Source organism: Chrysemys picta, chromosome 11 (genome assembly GCF_011386835.1).
Source record: "Chrysemys picta bellii isolate R12L10 chromosome 11, ASM1138683v2, whole genome shotgun sequence".
Taxonomy (NCBI): Eukaryota; Metazoa; Chordata; order Testudines; family Emydidae; genus Chrysemys; species Chrysemys picta.
In genome coordinates, this window is record NC_088801.1 from 79948006 (window position 1) to 79965433 (window position 17428).

The following is a 17428-nucleotide window of genomic DNA, read 5'->3' on the forward strand; positions in this document are numbered from 1 at the left end:
CCAGAGGGCCCTGAGGGGGCAACAGGGTTCGTTGCCCGGTGTGCGTCGCACCAATAGACACACCAGGGTGGAGAAGCAAACCAAGTTTATTCGAGATCTCGAAAAGGCACTCAGGAGACCAGCATGTCTCAAATCATAAGCGCAGCGAATACAAGCAAGTTTTCCCTTTTATATTCCAAGCTGTTTTCAGTAAGCCTTTTGTTCTGGTTTCTTCCTACCCCTCCCTCCGCGACAACAGTTACAGCAGGCAGTACATTAGAAAAGTTCCCGTTCGCATGCTTATCTTCGACCTTGCAAGCTCTACGCACTTTCCCCGCATTATCACGAAAAGTTCTGCTAGTGTGAGCGAAACTGCAGCTGTCTGCTAGAAAAAGCTGACATTACATATTGTGCTTCAGCATTAAGCTGTGAGCATGTAGGTAGGTGAAAGTTCACAAGATGGAGTTACTGTGGCTCACTTAGACCCAGAGCAGGGGAGTTTCATCGGCACTTATGGCCTTCCACTCCCCCAAGTTACCTGGTAGCTATGTCTAGTGACGTCAACAATTCCCTCCTTTGAGAACACTCAACAAACCTTTGGCAGAGTTTTCTCATACTCTAAAGACAACATGCGATTAAGTTCCATGCAATTGGGATCATCAATGAGAGAGTATAAAGGAACTTCTGGGGAATGGGAGGTACAAATCTTATGTATGAGCACTTTACAGCAAGCTAGCAAAAGGAAAAGAACAAAACATATCACAACACCTGTGAGCAAGATGTGAACAATGCCTTCCCCTAGTCCTCCTAGACCAGGTAACCAGCCCCAAAGGGAATCAAAAATAGTGGGTTCTCCTTCCTGGGCCTTCCACTGGTTCAAGGCCTGTTCGGCTGACAAGATGTGCTTGTTAATATCCTGTGAAAACTCTGGGACATAGGTACAACATTCTTCTCCAATAAGGGCACAGACCCCGCCCCGTGAGGCTAACACATAATCTAGGGCCTGGCGGTTTTGTAGAGACAGCAATCGAAGCTGGTACAGCTCAGAGCTTATGCCTTTTTCTATGGCTAGGGTATCATTGGCAAACTGAGTGAGAAATTTAGAAAGTCTTCTGTAGAGTTGGGCTAGCCGTCCCACCCCATAAGTAGGGAGGAATATCATTCCAAACCTGTCTCCTTCTCCGATGGGTTCAATGGTAGCTCTCAAGGATTGATAGTACCGAGGGTGACCTGAGGGAGCCTGGGATAGAACACGGAGGGGAGGAGCGAGATAGCCTTTGTAACAGCTACCATGCCAAGCATGAGGAAGCCATTTGTAGGCACTATTACCACAAATCCAGAATGCTTCACCATAACTAGCCTTTCCATTGTTACCTTGTAGGTCCCGTAGGGTGGCTTGTGGGGAAAGGGCAAAGAATGCAGTGCCAGTTTGCCAACTGGTGGCATTTAGTACAGGAATAGTGAGACTTATACCAGGACTAATATAAAATTTACACCTACTAATGCCTGCAAACCAGGTATGATTACTTGTACTGGCTTGCTGATAACATATGAGACCAGTGGGTGGAGGGCGTAGACGAATAGGCTGGGGCTTAAGAGTGCTACTATAGTGGGAATCCCAGGAGCCATTGTGTAGGCCATAAGGAGCTTCTGCTGTACAGTTGGATCCCAACTTAAATTGTCAGAGGTGCTGCTGCTGGTAACCATCCACCTTTGACAAAAGTCTGACCAATTTTGGGGAACTACTCTCCAGGGCAATCCAGCCGAATGGTGGGGAGACTGGGCACATATCCAACAGTGGGAGAGATTGAACTCACGGGCAAAGGCAATTTTTAGGGCCTCATAGGTATTGGTAGCCATGTCTGTAGGGATAGCTCCCCATCCTGCATGCAAGGTGGGTGAAACAGTAGGTAACAGAAGGATTGCTTCTGTGACAAAAAGGAATGTTGTGAGAGACCCTAAACCTGAACCCACATTGTGATTACAACAACCCCAATGCCCAGAAGATAAGAATCAGTGACACCAAACAAATCAAGAAATAAAAGGACCAGGACCATAGGCTAGGTCGGCCTACTGTGAATAGACAGAACCAATGCTCAGGGTTTTCGCGGGGAGTGCGCTGTGGCTGTTCAGAGAGATCACCAGGCATTCCCAGTGACGCTTACTGTCTTTTGAATAACAGCTTAAGTCCCAAATCGTCACTGGCAGTCTTCTCTGCAGGCTGGACAGTCCACTGTTCAGGAGTGGGTACTGCTTTCAGTTGAGAGTGATGAATCCAGTTCTTGTGTCCTTCAACCTTTGCTGCCGTGTGGGAGACCAGCAGGACAGGGTGGGGTCCCTTCCACTTCTCTTGGAGAGGCTCGTCCTTCCAGGTCCACATGAGAACAGAGTCACCAGGCTGTAAGGAGTGGACAGAGGCATCCAGCAGAAGAGGCTGTGAATCTTTGGTGTATCTGTGAAGAGAAGAAAGAACAGCAGACAGAGAGCACATGTACTGAGACAAAAAACCACACCCCATTTCCCACTCTCCTGCCAGAACCGGTGTACCGTTCAGAGGCCATGCCCGTCCAAACATAATCTCGAAGGGACTAAGCCCTAACCTGCCCTTGGGGAGAGCGCGAATATGGAGTAACACAAGGGGCAAAGCATCAGGCCACCTAAGAAAGGCCTCCTGACAGACCTTTGAGAGGTGTCGCTTAAGTGTCTGATTTGTGCGTTCCACTACTCCACTGGCTTGTGGTCGCCATGGTGTGTGGAGCTTCCAGAGGATTTGCAAGGCACTTGATATCTTTTGAACAACTTGAGATGTGAAGTGTGTTCCGTTATCAGATTCCATCCACTGGGAGAGTCCAAAGCGAGGAATGATCTCCTTGACAAACGTAAGAGCCACCGTTTTGGCAGTGTTGTTACGACATGGGAAGGCTTCGGGACATCCGCTGAATCGATCCACCAAGACAAGGAGGTACCTGTACCCTTGGGTCCTGGGAAACTCAGTAAAGTCTATTTGCCACACCAATCCTGGGCCTGGGGTAGGTTCCAGGGTGGCTGGTGGCACTGCTACTCCTGGTCGAGGTTATTCTTTTGGCAGATTAAACATTCAGCCTGTATCTGTGGTGCTAGGGGTTTAAGTCCAGAGGTTAGAAAATATTTATTCATAAGCTGGGTAAGAGCCTCTCTGCCTGAGTGGGTGGTTTGATGCAGTTTCTGCAACACTGGTCGGATCAGGCCCATGGGCAGGAGGATTTTTCCCTCTGTGGAATAAAGCCATCCCTCCTTTTCCTGGAGACCGAGCCTGTCAGCCAGGTTTCTGTCATCATGGGAGTACTGAGGAGCTGTAAGCTCACCTACTGATGGGATGAGGGCATGCATTTGGGCATTCTCCTCTGGTGGTGATTTCAGGGTAGCAGCACACTTGGCTTCCCTGTCTGCTCTGGCATTGCCCTTGGTTACATCTTGATCTTCCTTTTGATGGGCTTTGCAATGCACCACTGCTACTGCTGAGGGGAGTGGTACTGCCTCTAACAGCCGGAGAATTTGAGACCCAAGCGTAACCAGGGAACCTTGGGCTGTTAGCATTCCCCTTTGCTTCCACAGACCAGCATGAGCATGCAATACCCCAAAAGCATACGTTGAGTCAGTAAAGATATTAACCCGTTTGTCTTTTGCCAGCTCGAGTGCACGAGTCAGGGCCACTAGTTCAGCAAGCTGGGCAGATGTCCCAGCAGGGAAACTTTCAGCTTCCACGGTATCATGAAGGGTCACAATAGCATAACCAGCCCTCCTTTGCCCATCTACAACGGCACTACTGCCATCCGTATATCATTCCAAGTCAGCATTTGGGAGTGGCTGATCTTTTAAATCTGAGCAGCTGGAGTAGTGGGCATCTATGATTTCCAGACAGTCATGTTCCTGCTTTTCTGTCTCTGGTAGCAGGGTAGCTGGATTAAGGGAGGGACAGGTTTGCAGAGTAACTTCAGGATTCTCTAACAGTTTTGCCTGATACCGAGCAACCCGAGCCTGTGTGAGCCAGAGACCACCCTTAGTGTCCAGCAGGGCTTGGACCATATGGGGAATATACACTTGCACAGTTCCTCCCAGTGTCAGTTTTTCAGCTTCCCCAAGCACTAGGGCAGTGGCTGCGACCGCCCTCAAGCATGCTGGCCAACCCTTTGAAACTTGATCCAGTTGTTTAGAGAACTATGCCACGGGACGTTTCCAGGTGCCTAATAACTGAGTAAGCACTCCCAGGGCTATCCCTTTCCTTTCATGCACATACAGTTGGAACGAGTTAGAGAGATCCAGCAGACCCAGGGCTGGGGCTTCCATCAGCTTCCTTTTCAAGATTTTAAATGCCCCGTCCGCTTCTGGGGACCAGTGAAAGGGGTCATGATCCGCTCCCTTAACACATTCATACAGAGGTTTAGCCCACAGTCCAAACTCTGGGATCCATATTCTGCAAAAGCCTGCCATGCCCCAAAATGCCCTGAGCCGTTTGCGGTTGTTAGGGATAGGAACTTGGCATATAGCCTCCTTTCTGTCATTTGATTGCTGCCTCTCCCCCTGTCTTATGTGAAATCCCAGATACTGTACTTCTGAGAGAGCAATTTGAGCCTTGCTTCGAGCTAGGCTCTATCCTTGGAGTCCAACAAAGTTCAGGAGACTCACAGTGGCTTTGAGACAAGGGATTAGACCCATGGCAGCAATTAGCAAGTCATCTACATATTGCAGGAGCAGGGCTCTGCCTGAATTATTCCACTCCTCCAAGTCTCTGGCCAGAGCCTGGCCGAACAGAGTGGGGGAATTTTTAAATCCCTGAGCCAATACTGTCCAGCAAAGCTGCTTTTTAACCCGTCTGTTGTCCTCCTTATGCCTGCAGTATTTTGCAGATCTCATAGTTGCTTGGGCACATTCAGGCCCCCCTTTTCTTGGTTGTCAGCCAAGTCTTAGCTGTGAACAATGTCCTTGGATGAGGCCAGCATCTTATCTTTGGACTGAGCTTGCTAGCTATATTTTCCAGTTAACTCGTTCTGTTCTTTTTCCTTCTCCCTTTCTTGACTTTTAACCTCCAAAGGAACCTTCCACTCTTCACTCATACACCTTTTCCCAACAATGAACACATACACATTGCCATTATACACCCTTCCAGTAACATAACTTCTATACAGAGCTTTGGAGCAACAAACCAGGACAAGCACACCCACTTCTGAGGATTTTACTCGGTACAACCTCTGGTGTCCAATAGCTTTCCTTTTTAAAACCTTAAATGCCTTCTCTGTGCCTCCTCCTTAGCCTTGGCTATAACCTAATTCCGCTCCACCTCAGACAACAAGGTTCTCATCAGTATATTGCAATCATCCCAGTCAGGCTTATGGCTTGCTAGACACCCTTCAAAGATTGAAATAAACCGATTTGGATTCATTGAGAATTCCCCTGCTTCTGCCTTAAAGGCAGCTAGGTGCACTGGGTTAAAAGGCACATGAGAATACACTGGCACAATCTGGGCTGCACGATCCTGTGTTCCTGGACGGGCTACCACATTCTCAGTAATCAACGGATACAATCCCACCGAGGGGGCACTCTCTAGAGCCTGTGGGGGTGCTGGAGCCGAAGGGGACACCGATTCTGCCATTACAACTGTAGGAGGGTGCTGGGGATTAGCAGCAGGTACTACCGAGTCTGTCGGAGTCAAATGGCACTTGTGCAAAATATCAGGCCTATTTCTTAACAGCATAAACGTATACGCATAGAGATGTTCATTCCATTTACCTGTTCGCCGGGAACATTGCTGGGGTGGTGTCAGGGCTGGTCTGCAGAGGCATTCTGGCTGTTATGTGCATTCTGTCTTGGCGTCACTGGAGAAGAGTGTCTTTCCCGTCTCTAGGAGGAGGGTCTGTGATCAGAGGCCTTGGTGAAAGGGAAAGAAATCATGGTAGAAACGTACGCCTGCACTGCCAGCTCTCCGCCATTGTCTAGGCAGGTTTCCCTATTCCAGCGGAGGTGAGGGGGACCCAGAGGAGCACTAGGAAACGAGGGAGAATGTTCAAAACTGGATCATTTTCTGTGTCTCGCCTTCAACCTATTAAACAAAATCCCTGAAATCCCACCAGCCCCCAAGCTGGCCCCTGGGAGGGAAACACTCTGATTTCATTAGCAAATCAAGCCCCGCTTCATCGGCATTTCTGGGGTGACTTTAGCTCCGGCAGTGCCGCCGTACTGAATCACACAGCAACGCAACGGTGGGTGTTCGAAGTACTCGGTGTTGGCGTCATTCCGCCTCCCCTTGCCTTGACGAGAGCACTTGCCTATGGCTTCAGCGGGGACAGGCTAGGCCATGGCTGAGTGCTTCTGAAGCTCCCCCCGCAGCATCCAGAGCTTGGCCCGGTGCTCCCTTCCATGTGGGAAGTGGCTCAGAGCTATGCTGAGAGCTGGTGCTGCAGTGCCGTGGAGGCCAGCACGTGGCGTGACCAGAGCCCTCCTTCACCATGGGGAGACCACTAGAGTGAGGGGCTGGGAGCATTTTGTTCCCTTTTCCCAGCAGCATGGCCCAGGGCGGTTGCTTTTCAGTTAGTTTGCTCAGTTAGCTCTAACCCCCTGGGTAGGTTTGCCCCAATAAAACCAGTCTCGGTTGATTGCACGAGCGCTCGGCCATGTCTGACTTCCCTGCTCTCTGTATGTGGCAGGCACGTGGAAGACAAATCGACGGTGTTTGGCACAGCGCTCAACTACACGTCCCTGAGGATCCTGGGGGTTGGGCCGGATGACCCGGACCTCGTGAGGGCTCGGATCAACCTCCACAGCAAAGTTCAGCATGTGGCTGGAGCTCTCTGGCATCCTGTCCTCCCCCCAGCAGCCATGGGGCTGGGACTGTTGAGAAGGGCTTGCCCAGCTCCGAAGGGGTGAGTGGTAGGCGAGGGGACATGCGGCCAGAGTGGCATGAGCCTTTGCAATGGCTTGTCCTTGGCTGTATGGCAGCATGTGCAGTTCGCACGTTAGTTTCTGCCCTGCCGCCCTTAGCTTCTCCCAGCGTGGCCTGGCTGTCGCAGTACGTGTGGCATGTCACAGCCCATGCTGCATCCTGCTGTGCCAGCACCCTGCCGCGCTTACCTTCTGGGGTGACGGTGAAACCTCAGCTCCTTCACTGGTTGCAAACGCTTCCCAGGTGTCGTTTCTGAATGGCTGTGTCTGTCGGTGTGTAGTGCCCCTTGAGTGCCCGCCGCACCGGCTTGCCGCTCTCCAGGGTCCCTGGCCTGCCACACAACCAGACCAGACCAGGATTCAGGAGCCTCTGTTCATGCCCTGTCACATGGCAGGGTCCGTGTCCCTGGCTCCCGCGGCTGCCGTCAGAGCCCAGATCTGTGTCTGTCTCTCCAGGGGGTGCTGTGGGAATCCCGTCCTGGGGGAAGTTTTGGCTGGCCGTCTCGAACGTTTACAGCTGGGAGGGAATGAACACGCTGTTCCCTGAGCTGTGGTAGGTGCTATTCTGTATCTGCAGAGTGTATTGATTTTCAGTCCCAAGCCACAGCCCTGTCCCCTCGCAGCAGCACCCAGCAGAGAGCCTGACGCCGAACACCAGGAACCTGAGAGTAATCCCCGGCCTGCACCAGTCCCCCATTCTCCCACTCAGCCTGGGCCAGGAGGCTTCGGGCACGGAAACCAGGCACCATTCCTGGCACGGGGCGTGGGCTGATGCGGGAGGGATGTTCTGTTGATGACCTTCCCTCCCGCATCCAAGCTCGGCCCACCTGCTCGACCTCCAGCCTTCCTGCCCACTATGCCAGCCTCCAGACCCACACGTTGCGCTCTCCCCAAGTCCCTCCCTCCTGGGGCTGAACCTGTGCTGGGTCCTGACACAGTTCCTCCCCATTTGGCATGCCACGGCTGTCCCACTCCTGGAGCTGGGCGTGCCGCAGACTCCCCCAGCCCTCAGGGACAGCTGGTGCCTGAGCTGGCCGTGGGGCCAGGAGCAGGGGGCAGTGTGAAGCGAGGGAGTTCAGGCAGCTGGCTGATTACAGGGAAACTAGTGGCAGCATTGCCCACTGGCATGTTCCCCGCTGGAGAGGCTGTTTATTCCCTGCGCCTCCCTCCGCACCCCGTTAACACGAACCACAGGGAATCAGATGCAGTCTGTCGGCAGAGGCCCTGTCCAGGATAACAGCCTCGCTGGGTTGCTGGGAGAGCCCAGAACGCTGTCCTCGGGCGGGAGGAGACAGTCTCCTGGCTCCAAACGAGGGCTCCAGCTTCTCTTCCACGTCCCCCACACCCAAGGAGCACAGAGCAGCAATCGCCTGGGGTCGGTGCGTTGTCCTGTAGGGCTGCTCTAACGCTGAGGCAGCGGCTATCCTGGGCCCCGGGTGTCTCCTGGGCACATTACCCCTCTGACTGCCCACACCCCTGTCCTTAACTGTGCCGTGTCCCTGCGGCTCCACACTCCCCATCCCGCACACTGCCGACAACGTCCCTCTGTTGTGTGACAGGCTGCTCCCGGCGTGGATGCCAGCCCACCCCTCCACGCTGTGGTGTCACTGCCGCCAGGTGTACCTGCCGATGAGCTACTGCTATGCCACGCGCCTGACTGCCGAGGAGGATGAGCTTGTCCAGAGCCTCAGACAGGTAAATGAACTCCCTGAGCACCCTCCCCACTCCTCACCCTGTGTAACGGTGGCCTGGAGACCCTTCCCACCATGGCCCAGCTGTGGCTAGTTGCATGGACCCGAATCTCCTCATTGGGCGCAAATCCCAGGGGCTGCAGCCCCTGGCAGTGCTTTGGTGGAGATCCCTGTGGGCTCGTTGTGATGTGATCCCCACATCAGCCCCTTGTTCCCCTGTCCCACCAGAGCTTCTGGGTCTTCCCCTTGCCTGGGCACTAACTGCGACGGCCCTGAGCCATGTCTCAGCAGCCCCGTGTCTGACACCTCTGTCCCTCATCTCTGTTACCAAAGAGGAGCACAGGGGTGGGAATCTCCCCTCATTCTCTGTGGTGAATCATAGAATATGAAGGGACCTCAGGAGGTCATCTAGTCCAACCCCCTGCTCAAAGCAGGACCAATCCCCTGACAGATTTTTGCCCCGATCCCTAAATGACCCCCTCAAGGATTGAACTCACAACCCTGGGTTTAGGAGGCCAGTGCTCAAACCACTGAGCTATCCCTCCCCCCTGAAGACTTTAGCAACCCTGCTGCTCAGTGTCTCGTCCTCTCTGGTTGTTCCGCTCACCCTCTGCTGATCTAGCAGGGCCAGCGACTCTCACCAGCTTTCTGGTTCTCCGAGACTTACAGAAGTTCCTATTTGCTGCTGGCCATTCTGGTTCCCTCTGAGCCTCCTTACGCCTTCCCTGTCACAGCTGATGCTTCTGTACGTTGACGTAGTGTGGGCTGCATTTCTGCTCCTTCAGGGGGATGTTGCTTGAGTGAGCCATGTGGTCCTTCCATGCTTTCCCTTTCGCTTAGGGCTGAGGTACGACTGGCCCGTGCTGAGGTACGACTGGCCCGGGCTGGGTTGGGCCCCTCGATGTCGGTATGGGGCCACTGGCATATTACCTCTGTGCAGCATCCCAGCTCTCATTAGCAGATGGAAAGGCTCTGCCTTCATAGGTGCAGTAGTAACAGGAGCTGCATGGAACCGATGCCCCGCTGTCTGTGTGATGACCCAGAGCTCGATTCATCACATCAAGGGACCGGTAGATCATCTAGTCAGGCTCCTGTGTAACGCAGGCCAGAGAATGTCACCCAGTTACTCTGGACTGAGCCCAGCGACGTGTCTGGCTGCAGTACAGTGTGCCCTCCAGAAAAGCAGCCGGTCGGGAGCTGAAGACATCGAGAGATGGAGAGTCTGCTAGTTCCCTTGGCAGCACATTCCGGTGGTTGATCACCCTCATTGTTCACTGTTCGGGCCTTATAGCTTCAGCCACTGGTTCTTGTTCTGCCTTTCTCCGCCCTTCGGTACCTGGTATCTTCTCCCTGTGAAGGTTCTTCTACCAGTCACCTGCCAGTCTTATTTCTGATACTCAGTGGTGAGGACAGTCACGGGGGGCCCGGGAGTGCCCACCTTAAACAGTCCGTGTAGGTGCCGCATTAATGCTCTTCCATTGCTGGTAACCTTGGCTGATGGGAGAGGTGGAGGGAACCCTATGGGGCAGGAATTGGGGTGGGCTTTGGGGAAGGAAGGAGAGAGCTGGGAGGGCAAGGTAGGAAGGAAAGCCAAGGGCAGAGTGTCTGGGGTCGTGCAGGGAGCAGGCTTTCCCTGTGAATGCCACGGCAAGGTACTTGCCACACACTTGTTCACAATGCCTATGGCCTGCACTTTCCAAAGGGAGGAGTGATTTTTGGGAGGCCCCGTCGGCCCCCCCGGAGGGGTCTGATTTGAGAGCTCTGAGCCCTGCCCTTTGCGAATCAGACTTGGTGTCTTAGGCTGGGCACCTGACACTCCTAGGCCTGAAGGGGAGTTACGCCTTAGGGGCTGTCTTTTCCCTGCCCACTGGGCTCCGGGAGCCCTGCTGTGAATTGGAGCGGGGTGGAGTCCTGCACACAGGCCTCCAGCCAGAATTAAGCCCTCCCTACTGCATGAGCATGCTCCAGCTTGCTCCCCCCATTCTGGCCTGTGTGGGCCCTGGAGCCCCCCCCTTCGGGCTGTGTGCCCCCCCAGGCCGCATGGGGCCCCGGTGCCCCCCTCAGGTGCTCTGGCACTATCTGAAGGTGCTTTCTCCTCTTGTTAACTCTCCTTAGCAAAGGGTGCTGGGAGCAGCTCCCACGTGGGACCTGTCCCGGTGGCTGGTGTGGAGCCACAGAGCGGGCCAGGCAGCGCTGCCCTCCGTCCCCGGTGCTGCCCTGCGTGCTCTGTGCTGTACTCCCGCTGGCTGCCAACGCCACCAGCCTGACACTTGCAGCTGTCTCATGGGTCTGCTCCCATGGCGCGCTAGTGAGCGGATGGCTAATCTCCCACCTGCTCCCTGCCAGGAGCTGTACGTCCAGGACTACTCCAGCATTGACTGGCCGGCTCAGAGGAATAACGTGGCTGCCTGCGATCTCTACACCCCGCACAGCTGCTCACACTCGCCAATGGTGAGTAGGCCACTGGCTGGGCCTGGCCAGGGCAGGGCGGGGGATAGTTGATGTGCAGGTTGTTTTCTGACCCCACTGCCGTGAGTCGCTGGCGGAGTTGAGAGCTGCCCCATAGCCTCACATCCAACCCCAATGCAGCCCCCAAGCTTCCTGTCAGCCTTGCCCTGCCCGTGGGATCTCAGAGTGGCCAGGGACCAGAAGCTGGCAAGACTGTACATTACTAACCCGGGAGGGAATGCTTGTGCCTGACAAAGCAGTGCCCACCTGGCCTCAGCATGGTGCCACAGTTACTGCCCTGCCCAGTGGGCATGAGGGCAATCTGTGTGCGGCATTGGCTCGCTCACTTCGGCCACGAGCCAGCAGCAGCCACCTGGGTCCAGCACGTAGGAAAGGCGCTGGGCTCTGTGCTGATTGCCGCTGGAGGAGGCTGAACCCAGGCCCATCCTGACTGTCAGGTGCCATTGGTGCCAAATCAGGGCTCATAGAACAACTCCAAACACTCTGTCTCTGAGGTGTCTGCGGAGGCTGAGTCCAGCGTGGGCTGTGTGCTGGGGCACTGAGTGAATCTTAATACCTCGGGTTCTGTCCCCCACTCAGCAGCTTCCCACCTTCCCTCTGGTCCTGTCTCGGGCTGAGCAGAGGTGAAACAACCAGGGTTCAGTCCAGGTGTGGAGCGTTCTGGGGCTGTGTCCCTGGGGCTCTCGCCCTGCTCCCCCCAGAGCCCTGGCCAGCTGGGGAAGGGATGGGGGGAGCTCTCTGGGGCTCGGGGCCAGGCCCTGCTCGCACAGGAGTTGGAACCAGGCAGCTGGTAAGAGTTTCCTTATTGTGTCTCTCTTGTTCCCGTCTCAGCCATCCTGAACGTGTACGAAGCCCATCACAGCGCCCGGCTGAGGCAGCGAGCCATCGCGGAGCTGTACGACCACATCAAGGCTGAAGACAGATTCACCAAGGCCATCAGCATTGGCCCGGTAGGCTGCTCGTTACCGTTCCCAACGAATCAACGGAGCTGGCTCCAATTCCTGCCCAGGTGCGGGAGAGTCCGGCCTGGGACTCCCCAGCTCTGCACAGATGCCCTGCTGCTGGCACGTAACCATAGCAACCAGCAATCCAGGCAGGCTCAGGGCCTGCTGTGCTGGGCGCTGCACACAGGAGAGTTCATGGCGGATGACAAGGGCATGAGCAGGCTGGCGGGAGAGGAGAGCGTGAGCAACCGCTTGGACATTGTACAGTGGCAGTGGAGGCTGGGCGTGCCAGATGCCCCCCTCTGCAGAGTCTTTGCTGGGGACAGCTGGGGGGTGTGGAGTCAGCTGGTGGAAGGCCGTGGCTGGAGAGTGATCTCCTGCCCTGTGATGGGAAATGGACATGGGGATGCCAAGGGGTCCGTTCTGTGACCAGAGCCCCATGTAGACGTTCTTGCTCGCCTGTAGACAGCCCCCAGCCTGGGGTTTGCTCTGGAGCTGGTCACGAGGTCAGGTCATGCGGTGCAGGCCCAAGCCGAACACCACTGCGCTCTGCAGGGGAGTGACGCCTTCTCTCTCGGCAGATTTCCAAGACCATTAACATGCTGGTTGGCTGGTACGTGGATGGGGATGTTGGGGTCCACTAGGCATAGCTACCAGGTAACTCGGGAGAGTGGAAGGCCAAAAGTGCCGATGAAGCTCTTTTGCTCTGGGCCTATCTGAACCCCCAAACCCCATCTTGGGAACTCTCACCTACTTCTCTGCTAACTGTTTACATGCTCTGAAGTAGGCTGAAGCAGAAATGTAATGTCAGCTTTTTAGCAGATGGCTGCAGTTTCACTCACACTAGCAGAAATAATAGAGATAAGAAGCGGGGTAGTTAGTTTGCAGGCGTCTAATCCAAGGTCGCAAAGACTGAGAAAGTTTTCTCACAAGCTTATGTAGAGTTTATTGTAACAGTTGTCTGGAAGGGAGGGGTAAGGAGGAACAGCCAGACAAAGAGATGTATGCAAACAGTTTGGAGTATAAAAGGTAAAATTTGTTTGCATTTGTTGCACTGGATTTGAGACATGCCGGTCTCCTAGTGCCATTTCAGAGCTCTGAAATAAACTTGGCTTGCTTTCTCCCCTCGGTGTCTTTATTGGTGCCAAGCACACCGGGTGACGGACCATTGTTGTCCCCTCGAGCCCTTTAGGGCGGGCAACAGGGAGAGCTCTCCAGCCTTCCAGGAGCATGTCTCCAGGATCCCTGATTACCTCTGGTAAGGCCAGGCCCGTGAACCTCCCTAGCCCTGGAGACAGCGCAGGGCTCAGCTAGAGAGAGCCACTCTGCCCCGCGTGGGAGTCCCCAGGCCCTAGCAGGGAACCTGCTGCCCAGACCTGCCATGGGGGACCCCGCTCTGCCCCCAGGGCCACCACGCTGCGTAGGCCCCACGAGCAGGGAGCTCTGTGCAGGGGACATGCGAACGGGGGGGTCTTGCACTGATCAGCAGCAAGCTCCAGACATTGGCTCCTTATTAGTGAGTCCCACTCGCTCCAGTTCTCCCAGGCAGGCTGGGAAGGGGCAGGCCAGGGCCCCCGGGGAACCTGCTGCAAGGCTGCCCCTGAAGCTCAGTACTCCGTGCCCCAGCAGCAGTGTTAGACGCCTGGGGGCTGCGGGAGGTTGGGGACAGCACCACGCTCCCCAGGCTGCTGCAGTGATGTGCTCTCTCTCCACGCAGGCTGGGACTCGACGGCATGAAGATGCAGGTAAGGCGCTGTGGCCCTGGCAGTGACCGCAGGGACCCTGGGCACCCTCTCGCTGCTGCTGAGGCAGCTCGCAGGGCTGGGCAGGGACCCCTCAGCCGGGGACTGAGCGCGTACTGCAAAGGGGGTCTCGCCAGGCTGCTCTGCCTTGGGGGATCTGCCACCCCTGCAATGTCTCCCTTTGCTGCCGGGCTGTTAATAGTCATAGGACCAGCCCTGGCCCAGCTGTGCGGCTCACAGCAGCAGCTTCTCCCGTCCCTGCTCCTCCTCCTGGCTGAGGGTAGAAGGGGTTGGTATCAGGAGCAGTGTGTGTCCGTGCTCTCGGGCAGCTGTTTACCCTGCACCTCTGGGGGGTGCTCTGCACCCGCCATCCCGTGCCCAGCCCCTTCGCTCCGGCCTTCCGCCCCTGCCACACACGCATTGCCCCACCAGGACTGTGGAAGCAGGCGCTGGAGGTTAAAACAAGCCCACTGACGACTTCCATTTAGTTTTGCTGTGAGCGCTGCTGTTTGCTAGACAGAGGCAGCAGCCGCCCTGCATAATGCCAGATAAGCTCATCTGGGCTGAACAATGAGGCGCCCGTGCATCTGGAAGGGCAGGTGCAATTTGCCTGCACAGCCCTCCCCAAGCAGGGAAACCTCCACCCTCCCCAGGGCTGGTTCAGCTTTTAAAAGCTCGATGCAGTTCTTGGCCCTCCAGCTGCTGCCCAGTTCTCCTCTCTCTCACCGGCCCCTCCCCCATCTAAAATAAATATTTAAAGACATCACAAGGAAAGAACGTTTCCTGCCTCCATCAATAAAGCAGACTCCCCCCCCCCCAGCTTTCCAACACTAACAGCACTCACCCACCCCACCCTGCCCTGGTTGCTTCCTCACATCTCGCTGCTTTCGTGCCTGCTGTTCCCATCTAGTAATGCAGGGGAAGCCACCTGGGAACCCCCGGGCCAGGCCCCTGCAATCCCATCCCACCCCAGCTGGCTCTCAGGTGGGGCTGCCCCCAAAAGCGACATCCTCGGGGCATGTTCCGGAACTGGGAGTGACGCTAACTGACCCCACTCGGGGCTAATGGAGTTTTCCACCCAAAGGTGGGTGGGGTGCGTGGACAGGGAGGCAGGGATTTGCAGCCCTCCTCTCTGCCAGATGGGAAGTGGGATCACAGACCCGCCTGTGCTCTGGGTACAGCCGGCGAGCCTTGAACTCAACGGGCCTGATCCTGATCCCACGTACACTGACTTTACCCCCATGTAAACTCACTTCAGTGGGGCTACTCCTCATTTACACCAGCTGGAGATCAGAATCAGGCCCAATGCACCTATTGTGGGGTTGAGAAGGAAAGAAAAACAAAGAGAGAGAGAGAGAGAAAACCCCATGCAATCAGATTAGTAGGAAAGAAAACGTCAAATATACAGAATCCAGCCCCAGAGTAAAGACTGGCCCCCACTTTTGAAAGGAAAGAACCAACCAGTGTATTCAGATTTGGACTCTCTGCACTTTCTCCCTGCCCGGGTGGATGCACCCACCAGCTGGGCACAGGCAGCCCTGCTCCAAGCACAGATGAGCTCTGGGATGATGATAAGGAAGGAGCTGGCGCCCAGCTGTTGGGGTGGAGCTGGGCGTCTCTCTTGGAGTGGTCCAGTGGCTACCACTCCTGGATGCTGCTACAGGCACTGGAGCCTGCATCTCGCCAAGCAGCAAAGCAAAGTGGGCCCTCCCAAGGGGTGAGAGCGAGCCAGCACGTGGGAGTCAGACAGGACACACAGACAAAGAGGGAGCCTGCAGCTGCACACACCCAGTGACGGGGAGCCACTCTGCATGGGGGTGTGTGTTCATCCAGTTCTGGGGCTGGAGAAACCCAGCCCTGGGGAACCTAGGTCCTGCAGGATAGCTCCATTGGGAAGGGACTTGCAGAAGGGAGAAGTAGAGCTCCATATAAAAACACAAATGACACAAACAGTACACTGATAGAATTACAGAATCCCCTTCCCCAGAAGAGTAACCCGAATAAATGAGCATACCCCAAAGTAATGAGCAAATCTTGTAACAAGACCCAATCCACCCAGTCCTAATTGCAATCCATTCATAGTCAGCCATTTCAAGCAATGATCCCCAGCCCTACATCTCCAGGGGACTGTGTATGGACATGCACTGCTGTCCTCTGTTGCACAAAGCACATCAGACCAGATTAAGTATCTATTAGATTTTATTGTTTTCCTCTGAATAGCGGAGGAGCTGCTCCTTTCCCTCCTCAAGGGCTGCATTTCCGGAGCTCAGGGTCATGGGCCCCATTTCCAACTGCCACAGGTAAGTGGGTGGCTAACGAGTGTGATGCCGCCTGCGTATCCATCCATGGAGCATTATGAATGGATCTGCAGAGCAGTGGGTTCGAGAGGAACTTGATTAATGGCAGGAAAATGCCAAACAGTCTAAAACCAATAAAACTGATAAACCCTGGGATGAAATGTAGCAAAAGCCATTCCTATCCACTCCGGGTTTCTGTCGGGATATTCAGAGGACCAGAAAATGTAAGTGGGTGATTTAAATTGTCTGCAGTTAATTTAACTTCATAGTTAATCCATGGACCACAAATCTTCAATTACTGGAAGAAACTCTTCCACTCAAGGGAGAAAAGTGAATGACGCGGGTGGAACTGAGACTGGATTGATTATAGCCTGATCAGGCGTATGTGTGACTTGGGTTTGAGGGCAACAGTCCTGAGGTTCGTTCTCATCATAAAAAATACCAGGGAGTTCGGCAAGATGATCTGTCCCCTGCGCAGGTCTAGAGTCGCCAAGGGTGCTGCAGAGCCGAGCAGAGCTGGATGCAGCAGCAGAGCTAAACGGAGAGGGGCAGAGCAGAGGGCAGTTGCACATCAGGACTAAGAGTTGTGTGTTCAAGCCCATCACCCTCCAGGTGCATTGTTTGGACTGGACTAGCAGGGGCGTGGCAGGCCACGGAGGATGGGTGATGCCTTGACACAGAGCTGTGTTGATGGTGCCCGCTGGATGCTAGGGAGATGGTGGAATTTGTGGGCCCCTTCTGTTAGTGGGCATGCTGGCAGGGTGGGATTCAGTAGTATGGAAAACGGAAGTAGTATAAGGACCCTACCACCAATCAAACCGTATCATCTCCCCTTGGCCCCTTAAACCCCACCCCTTGACCCCTTAAGCCCCGACCACCTGTCACCTGAAGTCCCACCCAAGGCGGACACATGACCGGAAGCAAAGTGTGTCATGTGACCCCTCTAAGAACTCCTCCCACTTCCCTCTACCAATCAGGAGGGGTTTCAGCCACATAGGACTGTCCCGAGAGCAGATTTGACCAATCGGGGGTGTCCTGGGGCGGGGTGACCCGTCCGGAAGTGGATAATGTGACCTCTCTAAGAACTCTTCCCACCGCCCTCTACCAATCGTGATGGGTTTCGGTCGCATAGGACCGCCCCGAGAGCAGATTTGACCAATCGGGGGTGTTCCAGGGTGGAGTGACCCACCCAGAAGAGGGTCGTGTGACCCCTTTAAAAATTCCTCCCAGCGCCCTCTGCCAATCAGAGTGCAGCACCATCACCCCATAAGCCCCAGCGCCCCGGCAGAAGAGGCCATCTTTTACCAAGAACACGTGCTTTAGAAATCGTGGAAACATGGACTCCTTCACCACCCCCGTGAGAAATTTGGACTTTGTTTTAGCCCCGAGGG

General features: G+C 55.0%; 2 protein-coding genes and 1 long non-coding RNA gene across 6 annotated transcripts in view; 2 read left to right on the forward strand and 1 right to left on the reverse strand.

Moving 5' to 3' along the window:
- The window catches only part of LOC135972145 (microtubule-associated protein 2-like), a 957474-nt gene that overhangs the window by 686491 nt on the left and 253555 nt on the right, over window positions 1-17428 (forward strand). The gene's annotated exons all lie outside the window — the stretch shown is intronic.
- LOC135974213 (uncharacterized) lies at window positions 69-7349 on the reverse strand. Of its 2 annotated transcripts, XR_010591436.1 has the most exons (3): window positions 7084-7349; window positions 5746-5883; window positions 69-2432 (listed from the first exon to the last, which is right to left on the reverse strand). It is a non-coding gene; the product is annotated as an uncharacterized LOC135974213 (long non-coding RNA). The 2 variants fall into 2 exon arrangements; XR_010591435.1 differs by lacking the exon at window positions 7084-7349 and having other exon boundaries at window positions 5746-7069.
- On the forward strand, window positions 7355-13253 carry LOC135974206 (lanosterol synthase-like). The gene is made up of 4 exons (XM_065561256.1): window positions 7355-7447; window positions 8454-8589; window positions 10932-11036; window positions 11886-13253. Exons 1-4 carry the CDS (start codon window positions 7422-7424, stop codon window positions 11892-11894), a joined length of 276 nt encoding a protein of 91 aa, XP_065417328.1. The 5' UTR covers window positions 7355-7421; the 3' UTR covers window positions 11895-13253.